A 20,648-nucleotide genomic window follows, 5' to 3' on the forward strand; every position below is an offset into this window, starting at 1 on the left:
TGGTGTAGTCTACATTTTTGTAGTGGGTATACCACGGTAACGTTGGATGTTGGACACCGCTGAAGCCACGGAGCACGAATGTTCAACATCCAATGTAAAGCTAACTTTACCACGGTCTGTTCATATACTGTGCTTAGAAACCAAAGTACACTGGTTAGTACAATGTAATCATCAATTTATTTAGATTTTTAAACATATTGAACATTTCCAAATTTCTCTGATGTTTATATTTGAATAAATGAACAACAAACTTTGTACAAATGTTGGCTTAGTATTAAAAACATGTTATAGAATTTATAAAACAGTATCAAAGCAAAACATGTTCAAGTATTAAGTAGTAAGTACAGAAGTATTAATTATACAATAATTTGCTGGATAAGCGAATGTAATAAACAAGCGCTGCATACCGATAGATTGTTACGGAAGCATTTAAACTGTATCAATGAACACATGTCCAATGATATGTCATGTATGTAAGAGTTCTAGAATTGCGCCGCTCAAGGTGGCTGCATGGTGGAGCAGCTCTGTTACTTTCATTTTGAGAATTTGCTTTTGGAAATTTTAAATCCTCTTTTTCTGGATGTAAATCACATTTTTTTGGATGATTGTTTCCTCTGGTATCAGATACTGTGCAGCTGGAAGGATTTTTACTGAAACTTTGTTAGTTTTGGACATTTGCTATGATGCGTAACCATGGCAACAAGGCAGTTTTCTACAACGAACAGCAGCTGATTAACATCTCAAATGCCCAAATAATATCTCAGCTACAGCCCCAAATCTCAAATGAGTTGAAAGGATGTTCTGTGGACGCATTCTCATCTACCTGCCAGCTGTGCTCGAGTGCCTGACCACTGAGATCCTGGAACTAGCAGGAAACACGGCTCATGACAGCAGAAGGACAGGATCGTCCCTCGGCACCTACAGATGGCTGTCCGCAGCGACGAGGAGCTCGGTGGACTGCTGGGAGGAGTGGCCATTGCGCTGGGAGGAGTTCTGCCCGGCATTCGGGCGGTCCTACAGCCCGGGGGAACCAACTAAAAACCCCTTTTAAGTTGGTATAATGAAATTCTTAAGCTTTTCTAGTGGGTATACTCCGTATACTCGCATATCACGTAGACTACACCACTGTTCTAAACTACATTTCTTTATGACCAGCAAGTTAACTAAAACATGTCCAACAAACATGACCAAACTAAAAAAGCCTTTCTAAATGTGGGTGTAAGGAGGATAATCTTGTTTACCTGCAGCTTGTGTGTGCGGTCAGCCAGCTCTCCTTTGGCCCTCTCTCCCTCTGTGACTCTGGCCATGAACTCCTGCAGCTGACCCTCCAGCTTCTTCCTCTTGTGTTCAGACTCTACCTTTGCCTGCTGTAAGCTTTTCACCTCACTGACCAGCTCCTTGTTGGCACTCTCCTGGCTCTGCTTGGTCTTTTCAAGATTAGCCTTAAACTGGATAGAAAAAAACAACAGAAAAACACAGAACGTGATGCTAGCTTCTTTATGGAGTACTGTTCATTCTATGATAGAGTAGGCTGATTGTGGAATGATCTTGTACCCTCTTGGCCTGCTCCAGCTGCTCAGACAGCTCCTCCAATGCAGTACCGTGCCTCTGTCGCATCTCCTGGATCTGAGCCTCGTGGTTTTTAGTTTCCTCCTCAATGGATTTCTTCAGCTCTGCAACCTCCTGTTCACGTTTGGTCCTACACCAAACAAAGACGGGGTTTTCAAAACAGCTCCCCATCTATTAGAAGAGCGAGTTATCGTGTGGATATTACCTGAGCTCCTGCTGAGCCGCAGTTGTATCCAGGGTGTCTTCCAGTTCAGTCTTGAGGGCTTCAAGCTCCTCACTCAAATCCCTCTTGAGTTTCTCAGCCTTGTTCCTGGCCTGCTTTTCTGACTCAAGGTCCTCCTGCAGCTCAGACAGCTGGGCCTGCAGCTCCCTGACCTGCTTCAGAACATTGTTCTTCTGGGCAGCCTCTTCTTCTCCTCTGTTAAATAGAAGTTTTGGAGAACATGTGGTCACAGACAAAATAAAAAATGGACATGCGACTAAAGAACTGTGCTTAAAGGTAAAAATGGTCTGAGTCTATTAAATAAACTAGAAAAATAGTAAATTATGGGAAAACAAAGTTCATCTATTTTCTATCTTACAGTTTTATGAATCAGGACATTTAAAAAATATATAAATAATATTTACAAAGTTTTAAAAACTCTTCAAATGTAACTTCAAGTTTACAAAAATACACAACCAATAAACAGCAAATTATTAAACAAAAGTGAAGCCAAAACGTAAAAACAGTGAAACAAAAGGTTTACAGCACACAGCTTTGTAAATGCAATGTCAAGGTTTGCTTTGTTTTCAGTACCTGGTGTGACCCTCCATGTGCAGCAATAACTGCAGCTAAATGTTTCCAGTAACTGTTGATCAGTCCTGATCACGGCTTGAAGGATTTTTAGCCCATTCCTCCGTACAGAACAGCTTCAGCTCTGGGATGTTGGTGGTTTCCTCACATTAACTGCTGCTTCAGGTCCTTCCACAACATTTTGATTAGATTAAGATCAGGACTTTGACTTGGCCACTCCAAAACATGAACTTTATTCTTCTTTAATCATTCTTTGGTAGAACGACTTGTGTGCTTAGAGTCATTGTCTTGCTGCATGACCCACCTTCTCTTGAGATTGAGTTCACGGACAGATGTCCTGACATGTTCCTTTAGAATTATCTGATATAATTCAGAATTCATTGTTCCATCAGTGATGACCAGCCGTCCTGGTCCAGATGCAGCAAAACAGACCCAAACCATGTTTCACAGATGGGATAAGGTTCTTATGCAGGAATGCAGTATTTTCCATTCAACAAGCATAACACTTTTCATTTAAACCAAAAAGTTCTACTTTGTCTCATCCGTCCACAAAACATTCTTCCAACAGTCTTCTGGCTTGTCCACTTGATCTTTTAGCAAACTGCAGATGAGCAGCAATTTTCTTTTTGGAGAGCAGTGACTTCCTCCTTCAACCCTGCCATGCACATCAATGTTGTTCAGTGTTCTCCTGATGGTGGGCTCATGAACATTAGCATTAGTCAATGTGAGAGAGACCTTCAGTCACTTAGAAGTTACCCTGGGGTCCTTTGTGACCTCACAGACTATTACAGGCATTGCTCTTAAGAGTGATCTTTGTTGGTCGACCACTCCCGAGGAGGGTAACAACCTTGGCTCTTGGAATTCCTTCATTTGTTTGGAACTCCTGACTCAGTGTGCCAAATTTGATCTACTCATTACCAACACCTGTTTAAGCCTTCCTGACAAATTTAAAACTACGTGGATGCGCCCAAGATCATGACAATGGCACCTCTTGGATTACGTGATTGGCCGAAAAAGTGATTTGCAAGACTTTCACATAACGATAGCTATGAGGGGTGCTCAGGGCTGGACAGGTCATAGGGTTATTAGATCAAAGCTAAGCATGACATTGAAGGGACCACGGAGATCCTGCCATAAGACCCCAGCAAAGCTAGATGTTGCAAAACTAGTAAACTCTAAAGACCTACAGAAAGCGCTCAATGATACTTTTGGTGGTATTGTATACCATCTGCTAATGTGGGAGCGTCTGTAGGTGAAGGATGGTGTGAATATGCCTGGAACCTTAATGCATGTGCTTTTTAAGTCATTGGCAGACCACGAAAGAAATATTGTAGTGGACTAGGCCTACGTCGAAACTAAGTCTAAGGTCAAAACTCTTGACCTTTAGAACCTTGTGGGACAGGAACTGTCATTTCATGTATTTGAATACATAGATACAGGTTCACCCATCCTGAGACTTTCTTTCTTGAAGATTCAAGTGAAAAGAACACTCTCTTTTTATTATCATTACTATCTTACAAATGTTGATAATCAAAGTGTCTTAGTTCAAACCATTTTAGATGTTGCAGTGAACTAATCAATTTTATTAACTGAGTAATGATTTTTATTCTCATGTTAAAAGCTGTTGCAGAGTAATTATGCATTTTTCTGATTTCTGCTTTTGAATGAGCAAGTGTGTGCGTTTACAAGGTTACAGTCAAACGAAAAACAAGTTGTTATGTTAAAACTGTCATGTTTTAGAATCCTCTCAGACGTAAATAGAGATGTTTTGCACCTGTTTCTTAGGCACGCCAAAACAGAACCCTCTCGGTCTGTGAGAACATTTCTGAGCTGTCCCATAACAATTCTCACTGTCTCTAACCTCTTACGTCACAAAAACACACCCCTTCTGGTCGTTTCTGACCAATGAAAAATCCCAAAAAGTGAACCGGGAAAGAGTCTTTAAAATGTCAGTACTTCCTGGTCTACACAGACTCACAGGTACACGGACTCACAGGTACTCAGAGTGACTTACGACTCACGGAGTTACAGAGTTCACGGAGTTGGAGAGTTGTCAGACTTCTAGAGTTCTGGAGTTCTGATGGAGTGCTGTTGGAGTTCCTGACATGACAACAAAGCTCTTCCGAGTTCCATGGGATTATAACATTTTCCACTGAGGTGAATGTGTGTCGAACAGAGCCTCGCCACTACTTCTGACGGGCTACAGCCATTCTAAGGAGACGCTGGACCGGTAGCGTTAACGGAACACCATATCTGCTGATTATCATCAGAAAGGTAATGGGTCAAGTTTCCTACCAAGCGTACCGAGGCGAGCTGGGCTTCTGATGGAGAGTGTCGGTTCTGGTGACCATTCAATTTCCCTCAAACCCCATCCTTTACTCCCTCTAAACTTCTTTCCATCTTTAAACTTTCCTATGAAGTAGAAATTCTCCCAGATATTTAGAAATGTCTGTGTAAAGTGCTTATTCACATCCGTGTGGGTAAAAGATCATAGTTGTACAGTTTTATAAATGTCAGCAACGGAAAAATCATGGCCGTATGATTTTTCCTGATTGATTGCTTATATTGTTATTTTCATAATTTGCCAAATTAATGTAAATGTTTGATGTTAAATTTGATTCTGTAAATAAATGACCGCATTCATTTTGATGGGTCAAATTTAAATGACGTCTCACTTTGCATTTCCTTAAATTCAGTGCACGTTTTATTCAGTCCAGAAAAATGAGGAACCCGCGTTAAATGATGAATATATCTCAGCATCTGTTCATCTACAATATCAAGACTGGTTTGATGATACTGACATGGAGATAAAAAAGACTTGAGGAGGACCATAGACATGCCCTTAACATTCAGTCGAATGTTTCTGATAAGAAGACTGCACAGCAGAAACTAAAACTTAAGGTTAGGGAACTAAAGGACAAGTAGTGGTCCGAGAGAGCCAGAGAACTACAATCCTACGTGGAATCTATACAAATGGGCAGGTTTTTCAAGGGCATCCTGGCCCTATTTGGTCTGAAAATGAGGAAGACAGCGCCAATATACTCTCGAGGTAAACAATGCCAGCTGACGGATCAAAACAATATATTAACAAGATGGGTGGAGCACTTCAATGAGGTTTTTAATCCTGACACAAAGTGCTGACCTCGCATACATCAACATGATCATAAGCTTGCCTGAATGTGAAGACCTGGTTGATCCACTGACTTCTGATGAATTTATTACAGCACTGAAGAAACTAAAATATGCCAAAACACCAGGTGATGATAGCCTTCCTGGCAAAATCTATAAATATGGAGGACCCAATATAAAGTGCAGGCTATTAGACATCATCTTGAGTTTGTGGGAATCACAGACTGTTCCACAAGACTGGAGAGATGCTTCTATCTACAAACTCTACAAAAGAAAGGGTAATGTGTCAGACTGCAGCTCTTATCGAGGCATCTCCCTCCTATCAGCAGCTGGAAATGTGCTGGCACACATCATTAACACTCGCCTTGGCAAACTGGCTGGGAGAATACTACCGGAAACGCAATGTGGTTTTAGACCGAACAGAGGAAACATGGATGCAATTTTTATGTAGAAGAAGAGTTTGGAACAGAATAGTCCCCTCTAGATGTGCTTCGTGGATCTCGAAAAGGCATTTAACCACATGTCAAAAGAGGCTCTGTGGATTATCCTTAATAAATCCAGATGTCCTGAGAAATTCACTAACCCAATTAGGCAGTTCCATGACAACATGAGGGCCCAAGTTATGCATGAATGTGTTTTTTTCAGAACGCCTCCTGGTTACGAGTGGAGTAAAACAACATCCTTTTTGCATTCTAATTTGCTGCAGTGATGAATGTTGCTCTTGAAAGATGCAGTGGACGTGTCCAGTTTAATGTGCAGACAGACAAGAGTGTATCCGATCTGTCCTGATTTAGAGCGAAGTCCCGAACTACCAACCTTTCAGTCATGGATATCTTCTATGCCGACAATGTATGTCTAATGGCAGACAGCATGGAAACTTTACAGAGCTATCTCAATGCCTTGCAGGAATCATGTCGCAAGTTTGGATTGGTTATAAGTGTCACCAACACCCAGGTACTTAAATAGCCGCCAAGGGGCTGTGATCCTGACATTAACACGCTGACCATTGATGGGATAAACCTAGAAGAAGTCAACACCTTCCGTTATCTGGGCTGCCAGATAAGAAATGACAACCATTTGCGTCCGAAATCACTGTGCATATAGAGGGAGCTGCTGCCACCTTCAGCAAGTTAAATCAGCATGTGTGGAAATCTCATATCACACTGCAGACGAAGCTTGCAGTTTACCATGCCATAGTACTGCCAATACTTTTATACGCCTCTGAAACCTGGTGCCTGTATAAAGGTGACATTAGAAGGTTGGACGCGTTTCACATAAAATGCCTGCGTTCCATCTTGTGCATCAAATGGTAGGATCATGTCACAAATGTCGAAGTTCTTCATTGCTCAAATACGCACGGCATGGAGGCCCTACTGATGAGAGGACAACTGCAATGGTGCGGCCACATCCAGCGAATGGAAGACTATAAACTACTAAAGAGAGTATTCTATTCAGAGCTTTTTAGTGGGAAGCGTAACTCCGGCGGGCCGTACCTTCACTATAAGGACGTCTTGAAACGTAATCTGACGTAATCAGAGGCTGCTCAAATAAGATCAATTTGGCATTCAAAGGTCAAGAAAGGCATCTCAAACTTTGAAATCTCTCACATTTCCGAGTTAGACCTCAAACGACAAATTTGCAAGAACTGACCTAAACTCTCCTACAACTAAACTTACAACAGTGATGGCCAGCTACACTGCATGACCTGCAACCAAATATTTAAGATGAAGTTCAGATTTGCCAGCCACATACGAGCACATGCCAGAAGTTAGCCAGGGTCGCCGTTGTCGGACACAACGCGAACGACATCTCTTGAATTTCCTCCATTTGTACTCAATCTGTCTGACCGTGGGCTGGCAGAGTCCAAACTCTTTAGAGATGGTTTTGTAACCTTTTCCAGACTGATGAACATTAACAACTCTTTTTCTGAGGTCCTCAGAAATCTCCTTTGTTCGTGCCATGATCAACTTCCACAAAAATGTTGTGAAGAGCAGACTTTGATAGATTCCTGTTATTTAAATTAAACAGGGTGCCCACCTATTGGGCCATTTCCTTGTGGCCACTGCCTAGAGCTGTGGCCGTAAGGTTTTTGGTGCTTCTCGCGGCAGCCATCCTCGAACTCGGTGGGGGACACCCTGGGTTAGGGAGACTGTCAAGCTGAAGAAGAAATTATATTGGGCCTTGTTGGCTGGTGGAACTTCAGAGGCAGCTGAGTAGTACTGGAGGGCCAAATGGTCCGCAACCTTGGCTGTTGCTGAGGCAAAAGCTCGGATGTGGTAGGAGTTTGGCGAGACCTTGGATAGACTCTCTGTTGGCTCCGAGGAGATTCTGGCAAACTAGCAGGTGGCTGAGGAGGGGAAAGCAGCTCTTTACTAACACGGTTTTCAGTGAACTTGGGGGTGCTATTGACCTCAACCAGTGATGTTGTTGGGAGGTGGAAGGAATACTTCTCGAACCTTCTCAGTCCCACCGGCATGTCTTCCATGGAAAAAGCTGAGTTGGGGGACTTTGGGGTTGGTCTATCCATAACGGTGGCTGAGGTTGCCGGGGTAGTTAAAAAGCTCTGATGCAGCAGAGATCTGAGGGTGTATGAGATTTGCCTTGAATTCCTTAAGGCTCTGGATGTTTTGGGGCTGTCTTGGTTGACACGCCTTTGCAACATCACATGACATTGAGGGTAGTGCCACTGGATTGGTAGACTTGGGTGGTGGTTCCCCTCTTCAAAAAGGGGGACCGGAGGGTGTGCTCCTATTATAGAGGCATCACTCTCCTTAATCTCCTTGGTAAGGTCTATTCAGTGGAGAAGTGAGTCCGATTGTTGGTCGAACCTCAGATCCAGGAGTAACAATGCGGGTTTCATCCTGACCGTGGAACACTGGATCAGCTCTTTACCCACACTAGGGTCCTTGAAGGGTCATGGGAGTTTGCCCATCCAGTCTACATGTGTTTTGTGGACTTGGATAAGGTTTTCGACTATGTTTCTCGGGTACACTGTGTGGGATGCTCCACGAGTATGGGATCGGAGGCCTGTTGCTATGGGCTATTCAGTCGCTATACATGCGGTGCGAGAGTTTGGTTCGCATTGCCAGTAGTAAGTCGGACCCCTTCAGGGTGGGAGTTAGTCTCTGCTAGGGCTGCCCGTTATCACTGATTCTGTTCTTAACTTGTATGGACAGAATTTCTCAGTGCAGCCAGGGGGCGAAGGAATTCCCATTCGGTGACCTCAGGATTCCTTCTCTGCTCTTTGCAGATGAGGTGGTCCTGTTGGCATCATCATGCCATGATCTCCAGCTCTCACTGGAGCGGTTCGCAGCCGAGTGTGAAGAGGCTGGGATGAGAATCAGCAACTCCAAATCTGAGGCTATGGTCCCAAGTCAGAAAAGGGTGGATTGCTCTCTTCAGGTCGAGGGTGAGGTTCTGCCTCAAGTGGGGGAGTTCAAGTATCTTGGGATTTTGTTCACACCAGTGTGGTAAAAATGGAGCAGGAGATTGACAGAAGGATTGGTGCAGCATCTGCAGTATTACGGACTCTGTCGGGTCCATTGTGGTGAAGAGGAAGTTGAACAGGAAGGCAAAGTTATCTGTTTACCAGTCTGTCTACGTTTCTACCCTTACCTATGACCACAAACTTTGGGTAGTGACCGAAAGAATGAGATCGCGGATACAGGTGGTTGAAATGAGTTTCCTCTGCAGGGTAGCTGGACTCTCCTTTAGAGATAGGGTAAAAAGTTCAGACATCTGTGCGAAATTCAAAAATAGAACCGCTGCTCCTCCACATCAAGAGGAGCCAGTCGAGGTGGTTCGGGTATCTGGTAAAGATGCTTCTTGGGGGGCCTCCCTAGGGAGGTGCTTCGGGCATGTCTGACTGGGAGGAGACCCTGGAGATGACCCAGGACATGCTGGAGAGACTACATCTCTTGGTTGGCCTGGTTACCCCAGAAGAGCTAGAAGAGGTGGCAGTGGAAAAAGATGTCTGGGCCTCAAGCTTAAGCTGCCCCCGCGACCTGACTTCGGAACAAGCGGAAGATAATGAATGGAAGATAAGTGGAAGATAATGGATGGATGAATGGGTGCCCACTCACACTTGACCATCATCCCATTGATTGAAAACCCTTGACTCTAAATTTCACCTTCAAATTAACTGCTAATCCTAGAGGTTCACATACTTTAGCAACTCACAAAAATGCAATATTGAATAATTTTCCTCAATAAATACATTACCAAGTATAATTGTTTTGTCTCATTCGTTTAACAGTGTTCTTTATCTACTTTAAGGACTTGTTTGAAAATCTGATCAAGTTTTAGATGATATTTATGCAGAAATATAGAAAATTCTAAAGTGTTCACAAACTTTCCAGCACCACTGTATCCAGATGTAGATGTTCCAGCAAATTTACCCCAAGTTTAGACTATGTAATACTTGAAGCAATTGTAAAAAATGAACATCTAAAAAATCAAAATCTGCAGGCCTCCATTAACAGGCTAAAGTTCATGACAGGAAGTTTGCAGAAAAACGCCTTTCCCTCTTAAAAACAATATGGCATTGCAACTTAAATTTGTAAAGTTGCATCTAAATAAACCACAAGATGTTTGGAACAATCTGCTTTGGACAGAGGAGACCACAACTGAAATGATTAACCATAATGCCATAAACACCATTTTTATAGAAAACTAACAACAGTATATCAGCACAAACACCCCATACCAGCTGTCCAGCACGGTGGTGGAAGAGTCATAATATTGTTTTGATGTGTGTAAAAGTGGGTGGACTTTTTTTTTTCTATGACTGTCATGTTACTGAAATCAAGTCATTCTATACTCTTCAGTCTCCACTGGGTGGCAGCAATATGTTGTGTTTTTACAGAGCAGTTGAGTTTTCTTTATAAATACCCCAGCCATTTTTAATACATAAAATCACTGTTTTTGAAGTGTCAGTCCAACAAAATGTCACATTTCATTAAAGTTGATTAATCTAATAAACTAGAATTGAGTGTTGCTTTTCTCTTCTGGAGGACCTAGTCATTGTCTCCCACCTCGCCTGCATCATCTGCTGCTCCTCTTCCTTTTTGCTCAGCTGAACTTTAACTTCTTCGATCTGTGACTGCAGCTCGGCTATTTGGTCCTGGAAGTCTGACGTCTCTCCATCCAGCTTTCTCTTCGCCTTCTCCAGCTCCTGGCGGGTCTTCTCCTCCTTCTTCAGTCTCTCTAAATCAGAAAATAGACAACACTGTAATTTAGTAACTAGATTTTCTTTTAATTTATTCTTTGGCCGCTGTTTATTAGTTTTCTCTTTACCCTCCAAGTCGACCATCATCATCTCCTGCTTGTTCTTGAGCTTTCCCAGGTTCTTGGCCTTCTCTTCCTCTTCAGCGAGCACCAACGTCACCTCATTGATTCTGTCTTCAAGGAGTTTCTTTTCCTGAAGAAGGCATAGGTCAGAGCAGTTTACTTAAGAACACTGTGCATACTTTTATTTTGGTAAGCTCTAAACTGTGATGCCCTCCAACCCTTTTTAAAAACAACTTTTAGAATTGTAAAATTGAACTTTACGTTTCTCAGATCTGATCATTTTACCTTCAGAAACTTGGAGTTCTGATCTTCTAGAAGTAAGATGTCCTCTTCATACTTCTTCAGTTTAGCTTCACCTGTGACTTTCTCGAGCTGTAGCTTCTGCCTGGCAGCCTCCTCCTCATCCAGCTGCTCCTCCAGGTCCTACAAACCCAAATCACTCAGTCCATATTTAACAAGATCACATTTAAATTTTCAGCATCCAGTTTGGAAGCAGTACATAACATGAAAACATGGGACTGGGATGTTGCAGAACTCTTTGAAACCCACCTGGATGTGAGATTGCATCTTTTTCTTCTCGTTCTGTAGGCCCTGACCCCTCTCCTCCTCTTCCTCCAGCCTGGACTCCAGGTCATGCAGGATCTCTTCCAGCTCTTGCTTTTTGGATGCCAGCCGAGCTCTCATCTCCTCAGCCTCTGCAAACAGTTCTGTCTCAGCCTGCAGCTGCTCTGCGAGGATGTTCTTCTCCTCCAGTAGCTACACACAGATAATATCACTCAGATATGCATCCAGTTTATTTGTCATGTCGCAGATGCTCATTGCTGTAGTTGTGAAGAACCTGCTGATGTTTTCTCTCCATCTCCACCAGCTCTCCCTCCACCTTCATCTGCTTCTCCTTCACTTTGACCAGCTCTTCGTCTTTTGCCTGCATCTCCTCCTCCTGTCTGGTCACCTGCAGCAGGGGCTTCACCTGCAGGTACAAACTCAAACATTTGCTACAAGTATTTAATATTTAATTATTAACCCATTCACACACACACACCTTAGTGAAGAGTCTCCACCACTGCCAGTGACGCAGCTTCAGGTAGGCAGCACAGTTTCTCTGGAGGACCTTCAGGGCGCTGAGTTGCTGCTGTTTCTTTGCAAAGGCCCTAAAACATCACAACCAGAGAAGAAGAGAGGAATGAGAGGCAGCAGTAAAAACTTGTGGTTCTGGTCCAGTAAACTGGCTCATGTGGGGACTTATACTGTCAGCATGTTGTTTGTATCAGAAGATAAATGCTTTAAAATGAACTCTCGAATTTGGTAAAGGTATGAAGACAAGGTAAAAACTACCATAAAGACCCTGAACACACACTCACACAAAAGCGCTCTTTTTGACAAATAAAAAATTGTCTGGTTTAAGCTCGTACAATTATTCAGTTTGAATCAAATAAATGCTGTTAATCCAAGCTAGACTTCCATATTAATTTGTCTAATTATTATCGGCTAACTAAGTGTTGAGTGGTGATCAAAAAATCCTGTCTTGATTAGCTAATGTTGATGAGCAGAAGCACAAACAGGTGAGTTATTACTCTGATTCAAAGTCTGTTTTTCTTACAAGTTAACAAGAAAAAAAAAAAAAAAACTGAAATTTAGGTGATCTAGAATCAGTTTCTCTGTAGCAATAAGAAAGAAGCTAAACCTCTGAAGATTAAACACCACCGGTTTAAAATATTGAACTGTCAATACTTGAGAAATGTCCCTCTAAAAATGACTTCTTTAAGATTAGTAAGTAGGTGTTTACTCAGAGACAGCAAGCTAGCTTAAAGCAGGGAAATCCAGGTTTTTGTTAGCATAACCCAGACAAGTGATGATAACGTAAGGAGGAAAGTTCAGTGCCGTGTTTAGGACTTAAGAAAGAAATAATCAGTCACTGCAGTGAGACGTTACTTTTGTTGCTCTGTGTAAAAAAAAATGTTGACAATATATTTTTGCTCTTTATTTATACTCTACGTTCCTTTGTGGGGGAGAATATCATCTTCTCCTGGTCTGTCGCTCTACTATATGCAAATAATAAGGGGTGTGTTGCCTGTTTGGGTGGTTTTCATTGACCTTAAAGTTTGTCAGAGTCAGAAGTCAAACTGGAATGATTTAAATGTTAAATGGACTGTACTTATACAGAACTGTTCTACCTGATCAAGATACTCAAAGCTCTTTACACTACACTCTGTGCCCTCATTTACCCATTCATACAGCACTTTACTAGAGCTCTACAAAGAATAAATCAGTGCTTTAGATCACATTCATACACTGATGGGACACACATCAGAGGCAATGATGGGTTCAGTGTCTTGCCCAGGGACACTTCAGCATGCGACTGCTGTTGGAATCGAACCCCCAACTCTCCAATTGGAGGACGACTGCTCTAACCACTCAGCCACAGCTGCTATTGATTTAAGTGACTTTTATTAGAAATGACTTCTTATTAAATACCAGGACTCAGTCTGCTGAAGTGGATTCTATCTTTCTATTAGAAGAGGTGATTTTTGTTCGTTTGTCGTTTATATAAAGATGATGGTGATCATCATCAGGTGGTTTTCACGTGTAATCACGTTTCACAGCTTCTACCCTGAAGCTGTTAGGCTCATCAATCCCTTATCAGGATAATCACTGTGAAAAAAAATCACTGTAATGCCACTTTGATTGTTGATATGTGCTGCTGATTATCCATGCTGCTGATCTCATGCTGCTGATTATCCATGCTGCTGATCTCATGCTGCTGATTTATTTCATGCTGCTGTATTCATTCGTACTCATCTGCTCACACAGACTCATGTTCGTGCTGCTGTTGTTTGGCGTATTGTTTTGCACTATTAGTGTTTTGCATATTTCTTAGTTTATTTTATTTCTTAGTCTATATCTTAGACCCTTATTACTGTTTCTTTTACAATTTATATTTTTGATATTGTTGGATGTAACTGGTAGCGTGTACACAATTTCGTTCCACCTCATGTACCACATGTGATGCGAATGACAAAGAATCTTGAACTTGAACCTGTAATGGTTTGTCATATGTCAGAAATAAGGCCCCTCAGTGTCAGTGCCATATGGATGTTAATCCTGCTCAAGATAAAAAAGTCTGTTGCTAATTACTGCTGCTGATCATAGCTGGAAGGAGAGCATAAGTTTCTAATGAGGAAAATACAAATATGAGTTCATACTTTAAATAATACTTATTCCTAGTTTTCCTGCTAGAAGTAGAAACAATATCTCTGTTCAGCTGCAGAAGATTGATGCATCAGTCAAAGTTAGCTGGAAAATATCAGTTTGAATATTGTCAAGATTTGTTTTTTCACAAGCAGGATCAATCCATACTTGCGTGCCAGATATCCTCGGCAGCCGGCCTGGAAGTAAATGATGATGTCAGTGATCTTCAGGTCTCTCTCTTCCTCCAGGTGGGCCAGGACTCCAGCCCTGAAGAAGATCTTACTCTGACCAATTCGGAAGAGATTCCCATCCAGCTCAAGAGCCTGAATCTACAAAAACAGAAGAGGCCGAGGGATTACTGTGATAAAATAAGACTACTTTCTTCTTTAGTAGCTGACATTTTATTCTCAGGCTGTTGTTTGAATAGATTAAATTTGAACTGGTCCTTGCCATTCTCTCGCAGGCCTGCTTGCCATCCATGAAACCCTTGGGAATGGCATTAGGAGTCAGGATCTCGTACCTTCACACAAAATATAAATTGTCAGAAAAAGAGATGTGGACAGAGTGAAAATGCGGGTGTCTGTTTTCTGAATGACAAGAAGAGGTTGCACAGATAAAACAAACTTTACAACAAACGTTCTTGTCAAGAAAAATGCTCAGTCTGCTGCTTATATTTTACCAACAGAACTACATACAGCACACCAGGAAGCTTCTGCATGAAATGAGATTATTTCAGAAATGTTTTTTAGCCTTCTTCAGTAAATATGAATTATTTAAAACATGGATGTATTCAGGCACTTTAAGCTACAAATGTGAGGTAATATGTCACCTCTGTCTGAACTCCTGGAAGACGATGCGGTTGGGGAACCCCTGTCTGCAGATTCGGATCCCCTCCAGAACACCGTTACACCTCAGCTGGTCCAGAACCAGGTGGGGGTCCAGTTTACCAGCCTGAAAAGGTCACGTTTGGGTTGAGTTTAAATGATCAAGACATCAAAGTGAGTCCCGTTTAGGAGAACTACCAGCAATCCCATCCTATAACTTTAACCACATAAATGTAAAAATTGAAGACTGATCACTCAAAGAATGCATTTTGTTTGGCATCTTTCAATCCAGAGTAAAAACTAAAATCACTTCATGTTGAGAAATGACAACGTTACAGCTGTTTGGAACAAATTTTGAAAATGTTCTGTGCAATTGCATGAAACATTGAAAGAATTGTAGGATCTGTTAGCGCTTGCAGTATGTGTTGGGGATGTCTCTCAGCTACTAACACTCCAAATTTTTGCTCAGTATTTGTAAAACTAACTGAGTTAGAGCTATTTCTGTGACTAACTAGCTGGGTCAGCCATCTTCAGTTAGATTGACTTCAAAAGTTAATTAGGGGTGCATGTACATCCACAGATTAATTTCTGAGAGTTTCATCGAAACAGGTCTAGTGGTTTATGAGATATTTTGCTAACAGACAGACACGCACAAGCAAACATTATCGTCCGCCTTTCTCCTTTAGGCAGCAGTCAACAACAGTTGAAAAAGAACGTATGGAGTGTTGCTCTCTGTCACTTGACTCACTCTTTTTTCGTGGTTGGGGATGATGCAGCGGACAAAGTTGGGGTTTGTGTTCCTGAGTGTGGCCATCAGTTTAGACAATTGCTCCTTGTACAGCTGTCCGACAGTGCGGAACATGCCTTTCTTAGTCTTGTAGGCAGCTCCAAACGCCGTCTCGTTCATGCCTGCGACTTGGTCCAGACCCACGATCCGGTCAACTGGAGAAAGAAACGAGCACCAGAGATGACTGCTTACAGACGTAAACTGATTTACTGTTCTGTTCTTACTGAAAGACTGCTTGATCTACTTATGTATACAAAAAGGGGAATATTTTGTTTTCATTAAATGTGGATGTTCATAAAAAATGCTGGAAAAAAAGGCGGGAAAACTGGATGATTCTCTACTGAAATGCAGCGAGCAGACACGCTCCAATCCCCTGCAGCTGTCATGCAGTTGTTAACTTTACGCTTCTTCTGTGCTCATGTTCAGAGTCTGTGGTCGGGTCAGCCACACTGTGGGCGCTACGTGACAAATAAAACCCTCTTCTTTGTAAAAAATTTATCATGTAATCTACTGGAGAGTTTCACACTGAACAGAACAGATAATTACCTAGTTAGAATCAAGATTGCCTGATTTTAGTCGATAATTAACCCAAACTTGTGACTTTTCATCTGTTGTTTCTTGTATACTCCTCATTTCTTTATCCCTCTTCGCAGCGTACTGTGCAAAAGTTTTGAGTCATTTCTCAGTTATTCATATTTTGCTTCCAAACTGCCAGTAACGTTTTAAAACGGTCTTGACAAATATTTCAAAGTTTTTCTTTGTAGTTTAAGCAATTTAACGCTGAGCCGGTAGACCATAATTAAACTACTGCTCAAGAAGTAATAGAATATTTAATTTGGCGACAGGGGACTTCTTAGGAATGTTGTGGAGGATCGTTTTCTCTATACGCATGCCAGACCTCCTCAGGAAGGTGAAAGTTGGACATTTCAGTTGTGGACTTCAATGCTCAGCCTCACTGACCACTGAGCTACATACACCCCTGCAAGATATTGGTCTTATTTACTTATTTTTTTTAACTATTAATGTCATAACATTGAATCAGATAATATATCATGTACAGAAATTCCCTTCTTTTAGTCCAGTAAATGAGAGCAAATATATCAGGCCCTTAAATTGTCTCTGGAACCAAAAAAAATAGGAAAATATGTTGTTTTTGTCTTTCCATCTGTTGATGATTTTGATGGAGCTGCTGGAAGAAAAAACGGTCCTGCAGTAACTGTTAATCACAGCAGTGGATGATTTGAGGTTACTAGAGCTTTTGATGCGCTAACACAACCTCTGAAAATGTATCCCGTCAGGTCCACATTCTAACTGTAGCGTTCACAGACACTGAACCTAACTTCTGATCACACACACCAACATCAGTCACTGGAGCAGAAAGGGCATGACTTATGAACGATCAGACTGCAATTCAAGCAATACTTGCTTTAAAAACTGTAATTCTAATAAGCCTGAAGAATCAATAGAAGATAGGACTTTTTAAACGAGAGCATGCAAAGCCAGGAGAGCAAGCAGGAGGACAGTGCAGTGACTGAGGGATGAAGAGCAGACATCAAGCATTAAGTGGGACACAAAGCTTGTTACATTCACCTGGAGCTTCATGAAGCCCAGACACATTGTCATAGAAAGAGGCTCTCTGAAACGTCTGAATGTCTACGAGAGAGAAGACAGCAGTGAGAGGGAAAAGAAAGCAGGCAAGCGGACCCAAACACCATCACTGATATTCCCTCACGCATAGATCTGTCGCGATAAACAATAAATCAGTTAATCGCATGATAAATGAAAATTATCGACCTCGTTTTCATTTATCAGTTTTATTGTTTCTTCATGTCTCTCTCTTTCTGCTGAAGACACTGGATGACAAAAAGCTCAACTCCAGTTCTTCACTGACCCCTCACTTTCTATTTTCTCTTTAAAATCGATTTTAATGATCCAAAAACACGATTTTGGATCATTAAAAGCAGCTAAGCTGAGAAGCTAAGCTACGAGCTAAGCGAACAGGCTGAGCTCGGGGAAAAAACCTCCGTCTTGTCGAAGCTTCAAAATTCACAGTTGAAACCTGTGCCTTCATGTAAAAAGTTGTTTTTCTCTGCAAAAAGAAGCTGAGAACTTGTTTACTGATTTTTTAAAATTAAAAGCTTTGTGTGAAAAACACTATGCTAAAGAGCTCAAACCACACCGAGCGTCCGCGAGTTTGAGAACCGAAGAGAGACAGCCTCAATCCCATTTTTCTTTAAGAGACCCGCAGCTCCCTCCCTTACTATCCATCCTTTGGTTCAAACTGTCTTATACTGCCATCTGGTGGTCAAAAAAGGTACTAAATGCAAAACAAAATTAAACATTTCAACTTAATTCAAAAAGCGTTCAATACAAAAATTTCAACTTAAATTTAACAATTACTAGTTATTGTCAAATTTCAAACAATATTATCGTTTACCACAATATTTTTTTAGACAATTAATCGTCCAGCAAATTTTGTTATCGTGACAAGCCTACTTACGCACAAAATTATTGATGCGGCGTTTGTTAGAAAACAAAGGACTGAAGAGGAACAGCTGGTGCATATTTGTAAGATATTATTTAAAGCTTGTGTTATTCATGTAAGATATTAGTCCACAAAGTCCAACATGAATATTTTGCTTTGTTACTTGACCCAAATAAACCTCGCTTCTACTGCAAGCTGTTGTTGTACAGCTCATTAAATAAACTATAAATCCTGCTGATAATACCACCAGGTAGTGTGGTGTGACAGCAGGGCCTTAATTAAATAAAAAATACACAAAGTTATCCTACAGCTTGATGAGAACGGCCTTGATAAATAATAAAATGGTATAATAAAACTATCAGTACTTGTTTTGGAAGCTGAAGGAATGTGGAGTTTTAAGCAATAAGAGACTTACCGTCTTTCCAGAGCTCAGCCACAAATTTATCAGTGGACTGGTGAAGCAGCGTGGCTACATTATCATTCAGAGGATCCATGTTCTTCATCAGCCATTCATCAGCTTTATAGTCCACCTATACAAACACCAGGAATTTTGGATATTATTTTAGCTGTTCTATTACAAAATGTTTCAATTTACTTACATTCATTTCAGATTTTCCAAATGAAATCTTCCAAAATGACACAAATACTGTTCTTAAAGTGTAGTAACCCAGGCTTTGGTAAACCAACAGCATGAACTTTGACCTTTATCCTGTTGTACAGTATGAGATAGGGCTCTTGAGTTTTTGATCCTTTCTCCAAGCACTGCATAGTCTGACTTTGGGGTGACTTTGCTGGGACATCCACACCTGAGAAGACTGGCAACCATCTCAAATGTTTTCCACCGTGAATAATCAATTCTCTCTGTAGAATGATGGACACCAAGTTGTTTGGAAATGACCTTTAACTCTTCCCAGATTTATGAGAAGCAACAGTTTGTTCTCCAAGGTCATTGCTGATGTTGTTCCTTCTTGGTACTGCACTTACAAACACCAGAGCACCAAACTACCAAAACTACTGCATTTCCAAAGGTGATCACACTGATGATGATCAGGTAAACAGTAGAAAGGAACAACAGCACCTGGCTGATACTTTCCCTCTTAAATCTTACAGAAGCAGGAGCGGACTTACTACACAGCTTTTTCATTTTGTCCTCATTTTTGTTTATTAAATAATGACATAGTGGTATCAGTTGTGTTTTTTTTTTAACTTGAGGACAGATGTACCTCGTCTGAAGTGACAAAGACATTTTATGATAAAACAGTTTCACCCAATGCCAGGTGCCACCTCATGTCAGTGAGCAGTTAAACCCATAACCACATCTACTGTTATAGGATTAGACAGATGTAGGACAAACTGACCACATTTCCTCACTTTGTTGCTGTCTTTACACGCTCTACCTGTTTGTATTTGTAACTATTTCTATCTTAACATTTTTTTTGTCTCTCTTCCAATAGAAAGTACAAATGGACCTGTCATTTTGTTTGTTTCTCCTTCCTGTCCTCTCAAACCCAGCCGGTCGAAGCAGATGTCCTCTTGTCCTGAGCCTGGTTCTGCTGGAGGTTTCTTCCTGTTAAAAGGAAGTTTTTTCATTTCCACTGTTGCCTTTGTGCTTGCTCAGGATGAGACTGAGACAAAGTGAAGATTCTACACAATCTGCTGGCTTCTTTAGATAGAGAACTTTTACTAATTTATTTGTGTGTTACTGCTGCAAATAAGTATTTGAACACCTGTGAACATCAATGTTCATATTTGGTACAGTAGCCTTTGTTTGCAGTTACAGAGGTCAAAGGTTTCCTGTAGTGTTTCAGCAGGTGTGCACACACTGCAGCAGAGATTTTGGCCCATTCCTCCACACACATCTTCTCTAGATCAGCCAGGTTTCTGGGCTGTCGCTGAGAAACACAGAGTTTGAGCTCCCTCCAAAGATTTTCTATAGGGTTTAGTTCTGGAGACTGGCTAGGCCACTCCAGAACCTTGATATGCTTCTTACGGAGCCACTCCTTGGTTCTCCTGGACGTGTGCTGATTGAAGCAGGGAAACCTTCTGTGCCATGCATGATTTTAAACCATGATGTCTTAGTGTATTACCCACAGTAACCTTGGAAACAGTGGAGCCAGCTCTCTTCAGGTCATTGAGCAGCTCCTCCCATGTAGTTCTGAGCTGATTCCTCACCTTTCTGAGGATCATTGATACGCCACTTGCATGGCGCCCAAGTCCGAGCGAGATTGACAGTCGTGTTTAGCTTCTTCCATTTTCTAATAATTGCTCCAACAGTTGATCTTTTTTCACCAAGCTGCTTGGCAATTGCCCTATAGTCCTTTCCAGCCTTGTGGAGGTCTACAGTTTTGTCTCGGGTGTCTTTGGACAGCTCTTTGGTCTTAGCCATGTTAATAGTTGGAGTCTTACTGATTGTGTGGGGTGGACAGGTGTCTTTATGCAGCTAACAACCTCAAACAGGTGCTTCAAATTTAGAATAATAAGTGGAGTGGAGGTGGACTTTTAAAGGAGGACTAACAGGTCTTTGAGGGCCAGAATTGTTGCGGATTGGCACGTGTTCAAATACTTATTTGCAGCAGTAACACA

General features: G+C 41.5%; 1 protein-coding gene across 1 annotated transcript in view; it reads right to left on the reverse strand.

Moving 5' to 3' along the window:
* The window catches only part of LOC119421551 (myosin-10), a 77,119-nt gene that overhangs the window by 10,759 nt on the left and 45,712 nt on the right, over window positions 1-20,648 (reverse strand). Inside the window, exons 15-28 of the mRNA XM_037688895.1 lie at window positions 18,481-18,595; window positions 15,542-15,735; window positions 14,799-14,920; window positions 14,420-14,489; window positions 14,138-14,298; window positions 11,823-11,931; window positions 11,619-11,750; window positions 11,330-11,536; window positions 11,066-11,203; window positions 10,787-10,910; window positions 10,525-10,696; window positions 1,775-1,987; window positions 1,555-1,699; window positions 1,242-1,448 (exon numbers count right to left, since the gene is read on the reverse strand). Of these exons, the coding sequence (XP_037544823.1) occupies window positions 1,242-1,448; window positions 1,555-1,699; window positions 1,775-1,987; window positions 10,525-10,696; window positions 10,787-10,910; window positions 11,066-11,203; window positions 11,330-11,536; window positions 11,619-11,750; window positions 11,823-11,931; window positions 14,138-14,298; window positions 14,420-14,489; window positions 14,799-14,920; window positions 15,542-15,735; window positions 18,481-18,595 (2,109 nt within the window). The remainder of the gene's footprint in view (window positions 1-1,241; window positions 1,449-1,554; window positions 1,700-1,774; window positions 1,988-10,524; window positions 10,697-10,786; window positions 10,911-11,065; window positions 11,204-11,329; window positions 11,537-11,618; window positions 11,751-11,822; window positions 11,932-14,137; window positions 14,299-14,419; window positions 14,490-14,798; window positions 14,921-15,541; window positions 15,736-18,480; window positions 18,596-20,648) is intronic.

The sequence above is a fragment of the Nematolebias whitei genome, chromosome 15 (genome assembly GCF_014905685.2).
Source record: "Nematolebias whitei isolate Nwh7 chromosome 15, NemWhi1, whole genome shotgun sequence".
NCBI classification, from domain to species: Eukaryota; Metazoa; Chordata; class Actinopteri; order Cyprinodontiformes; family Rivulidae; genus Nematolebias; species Nematolebias whitei.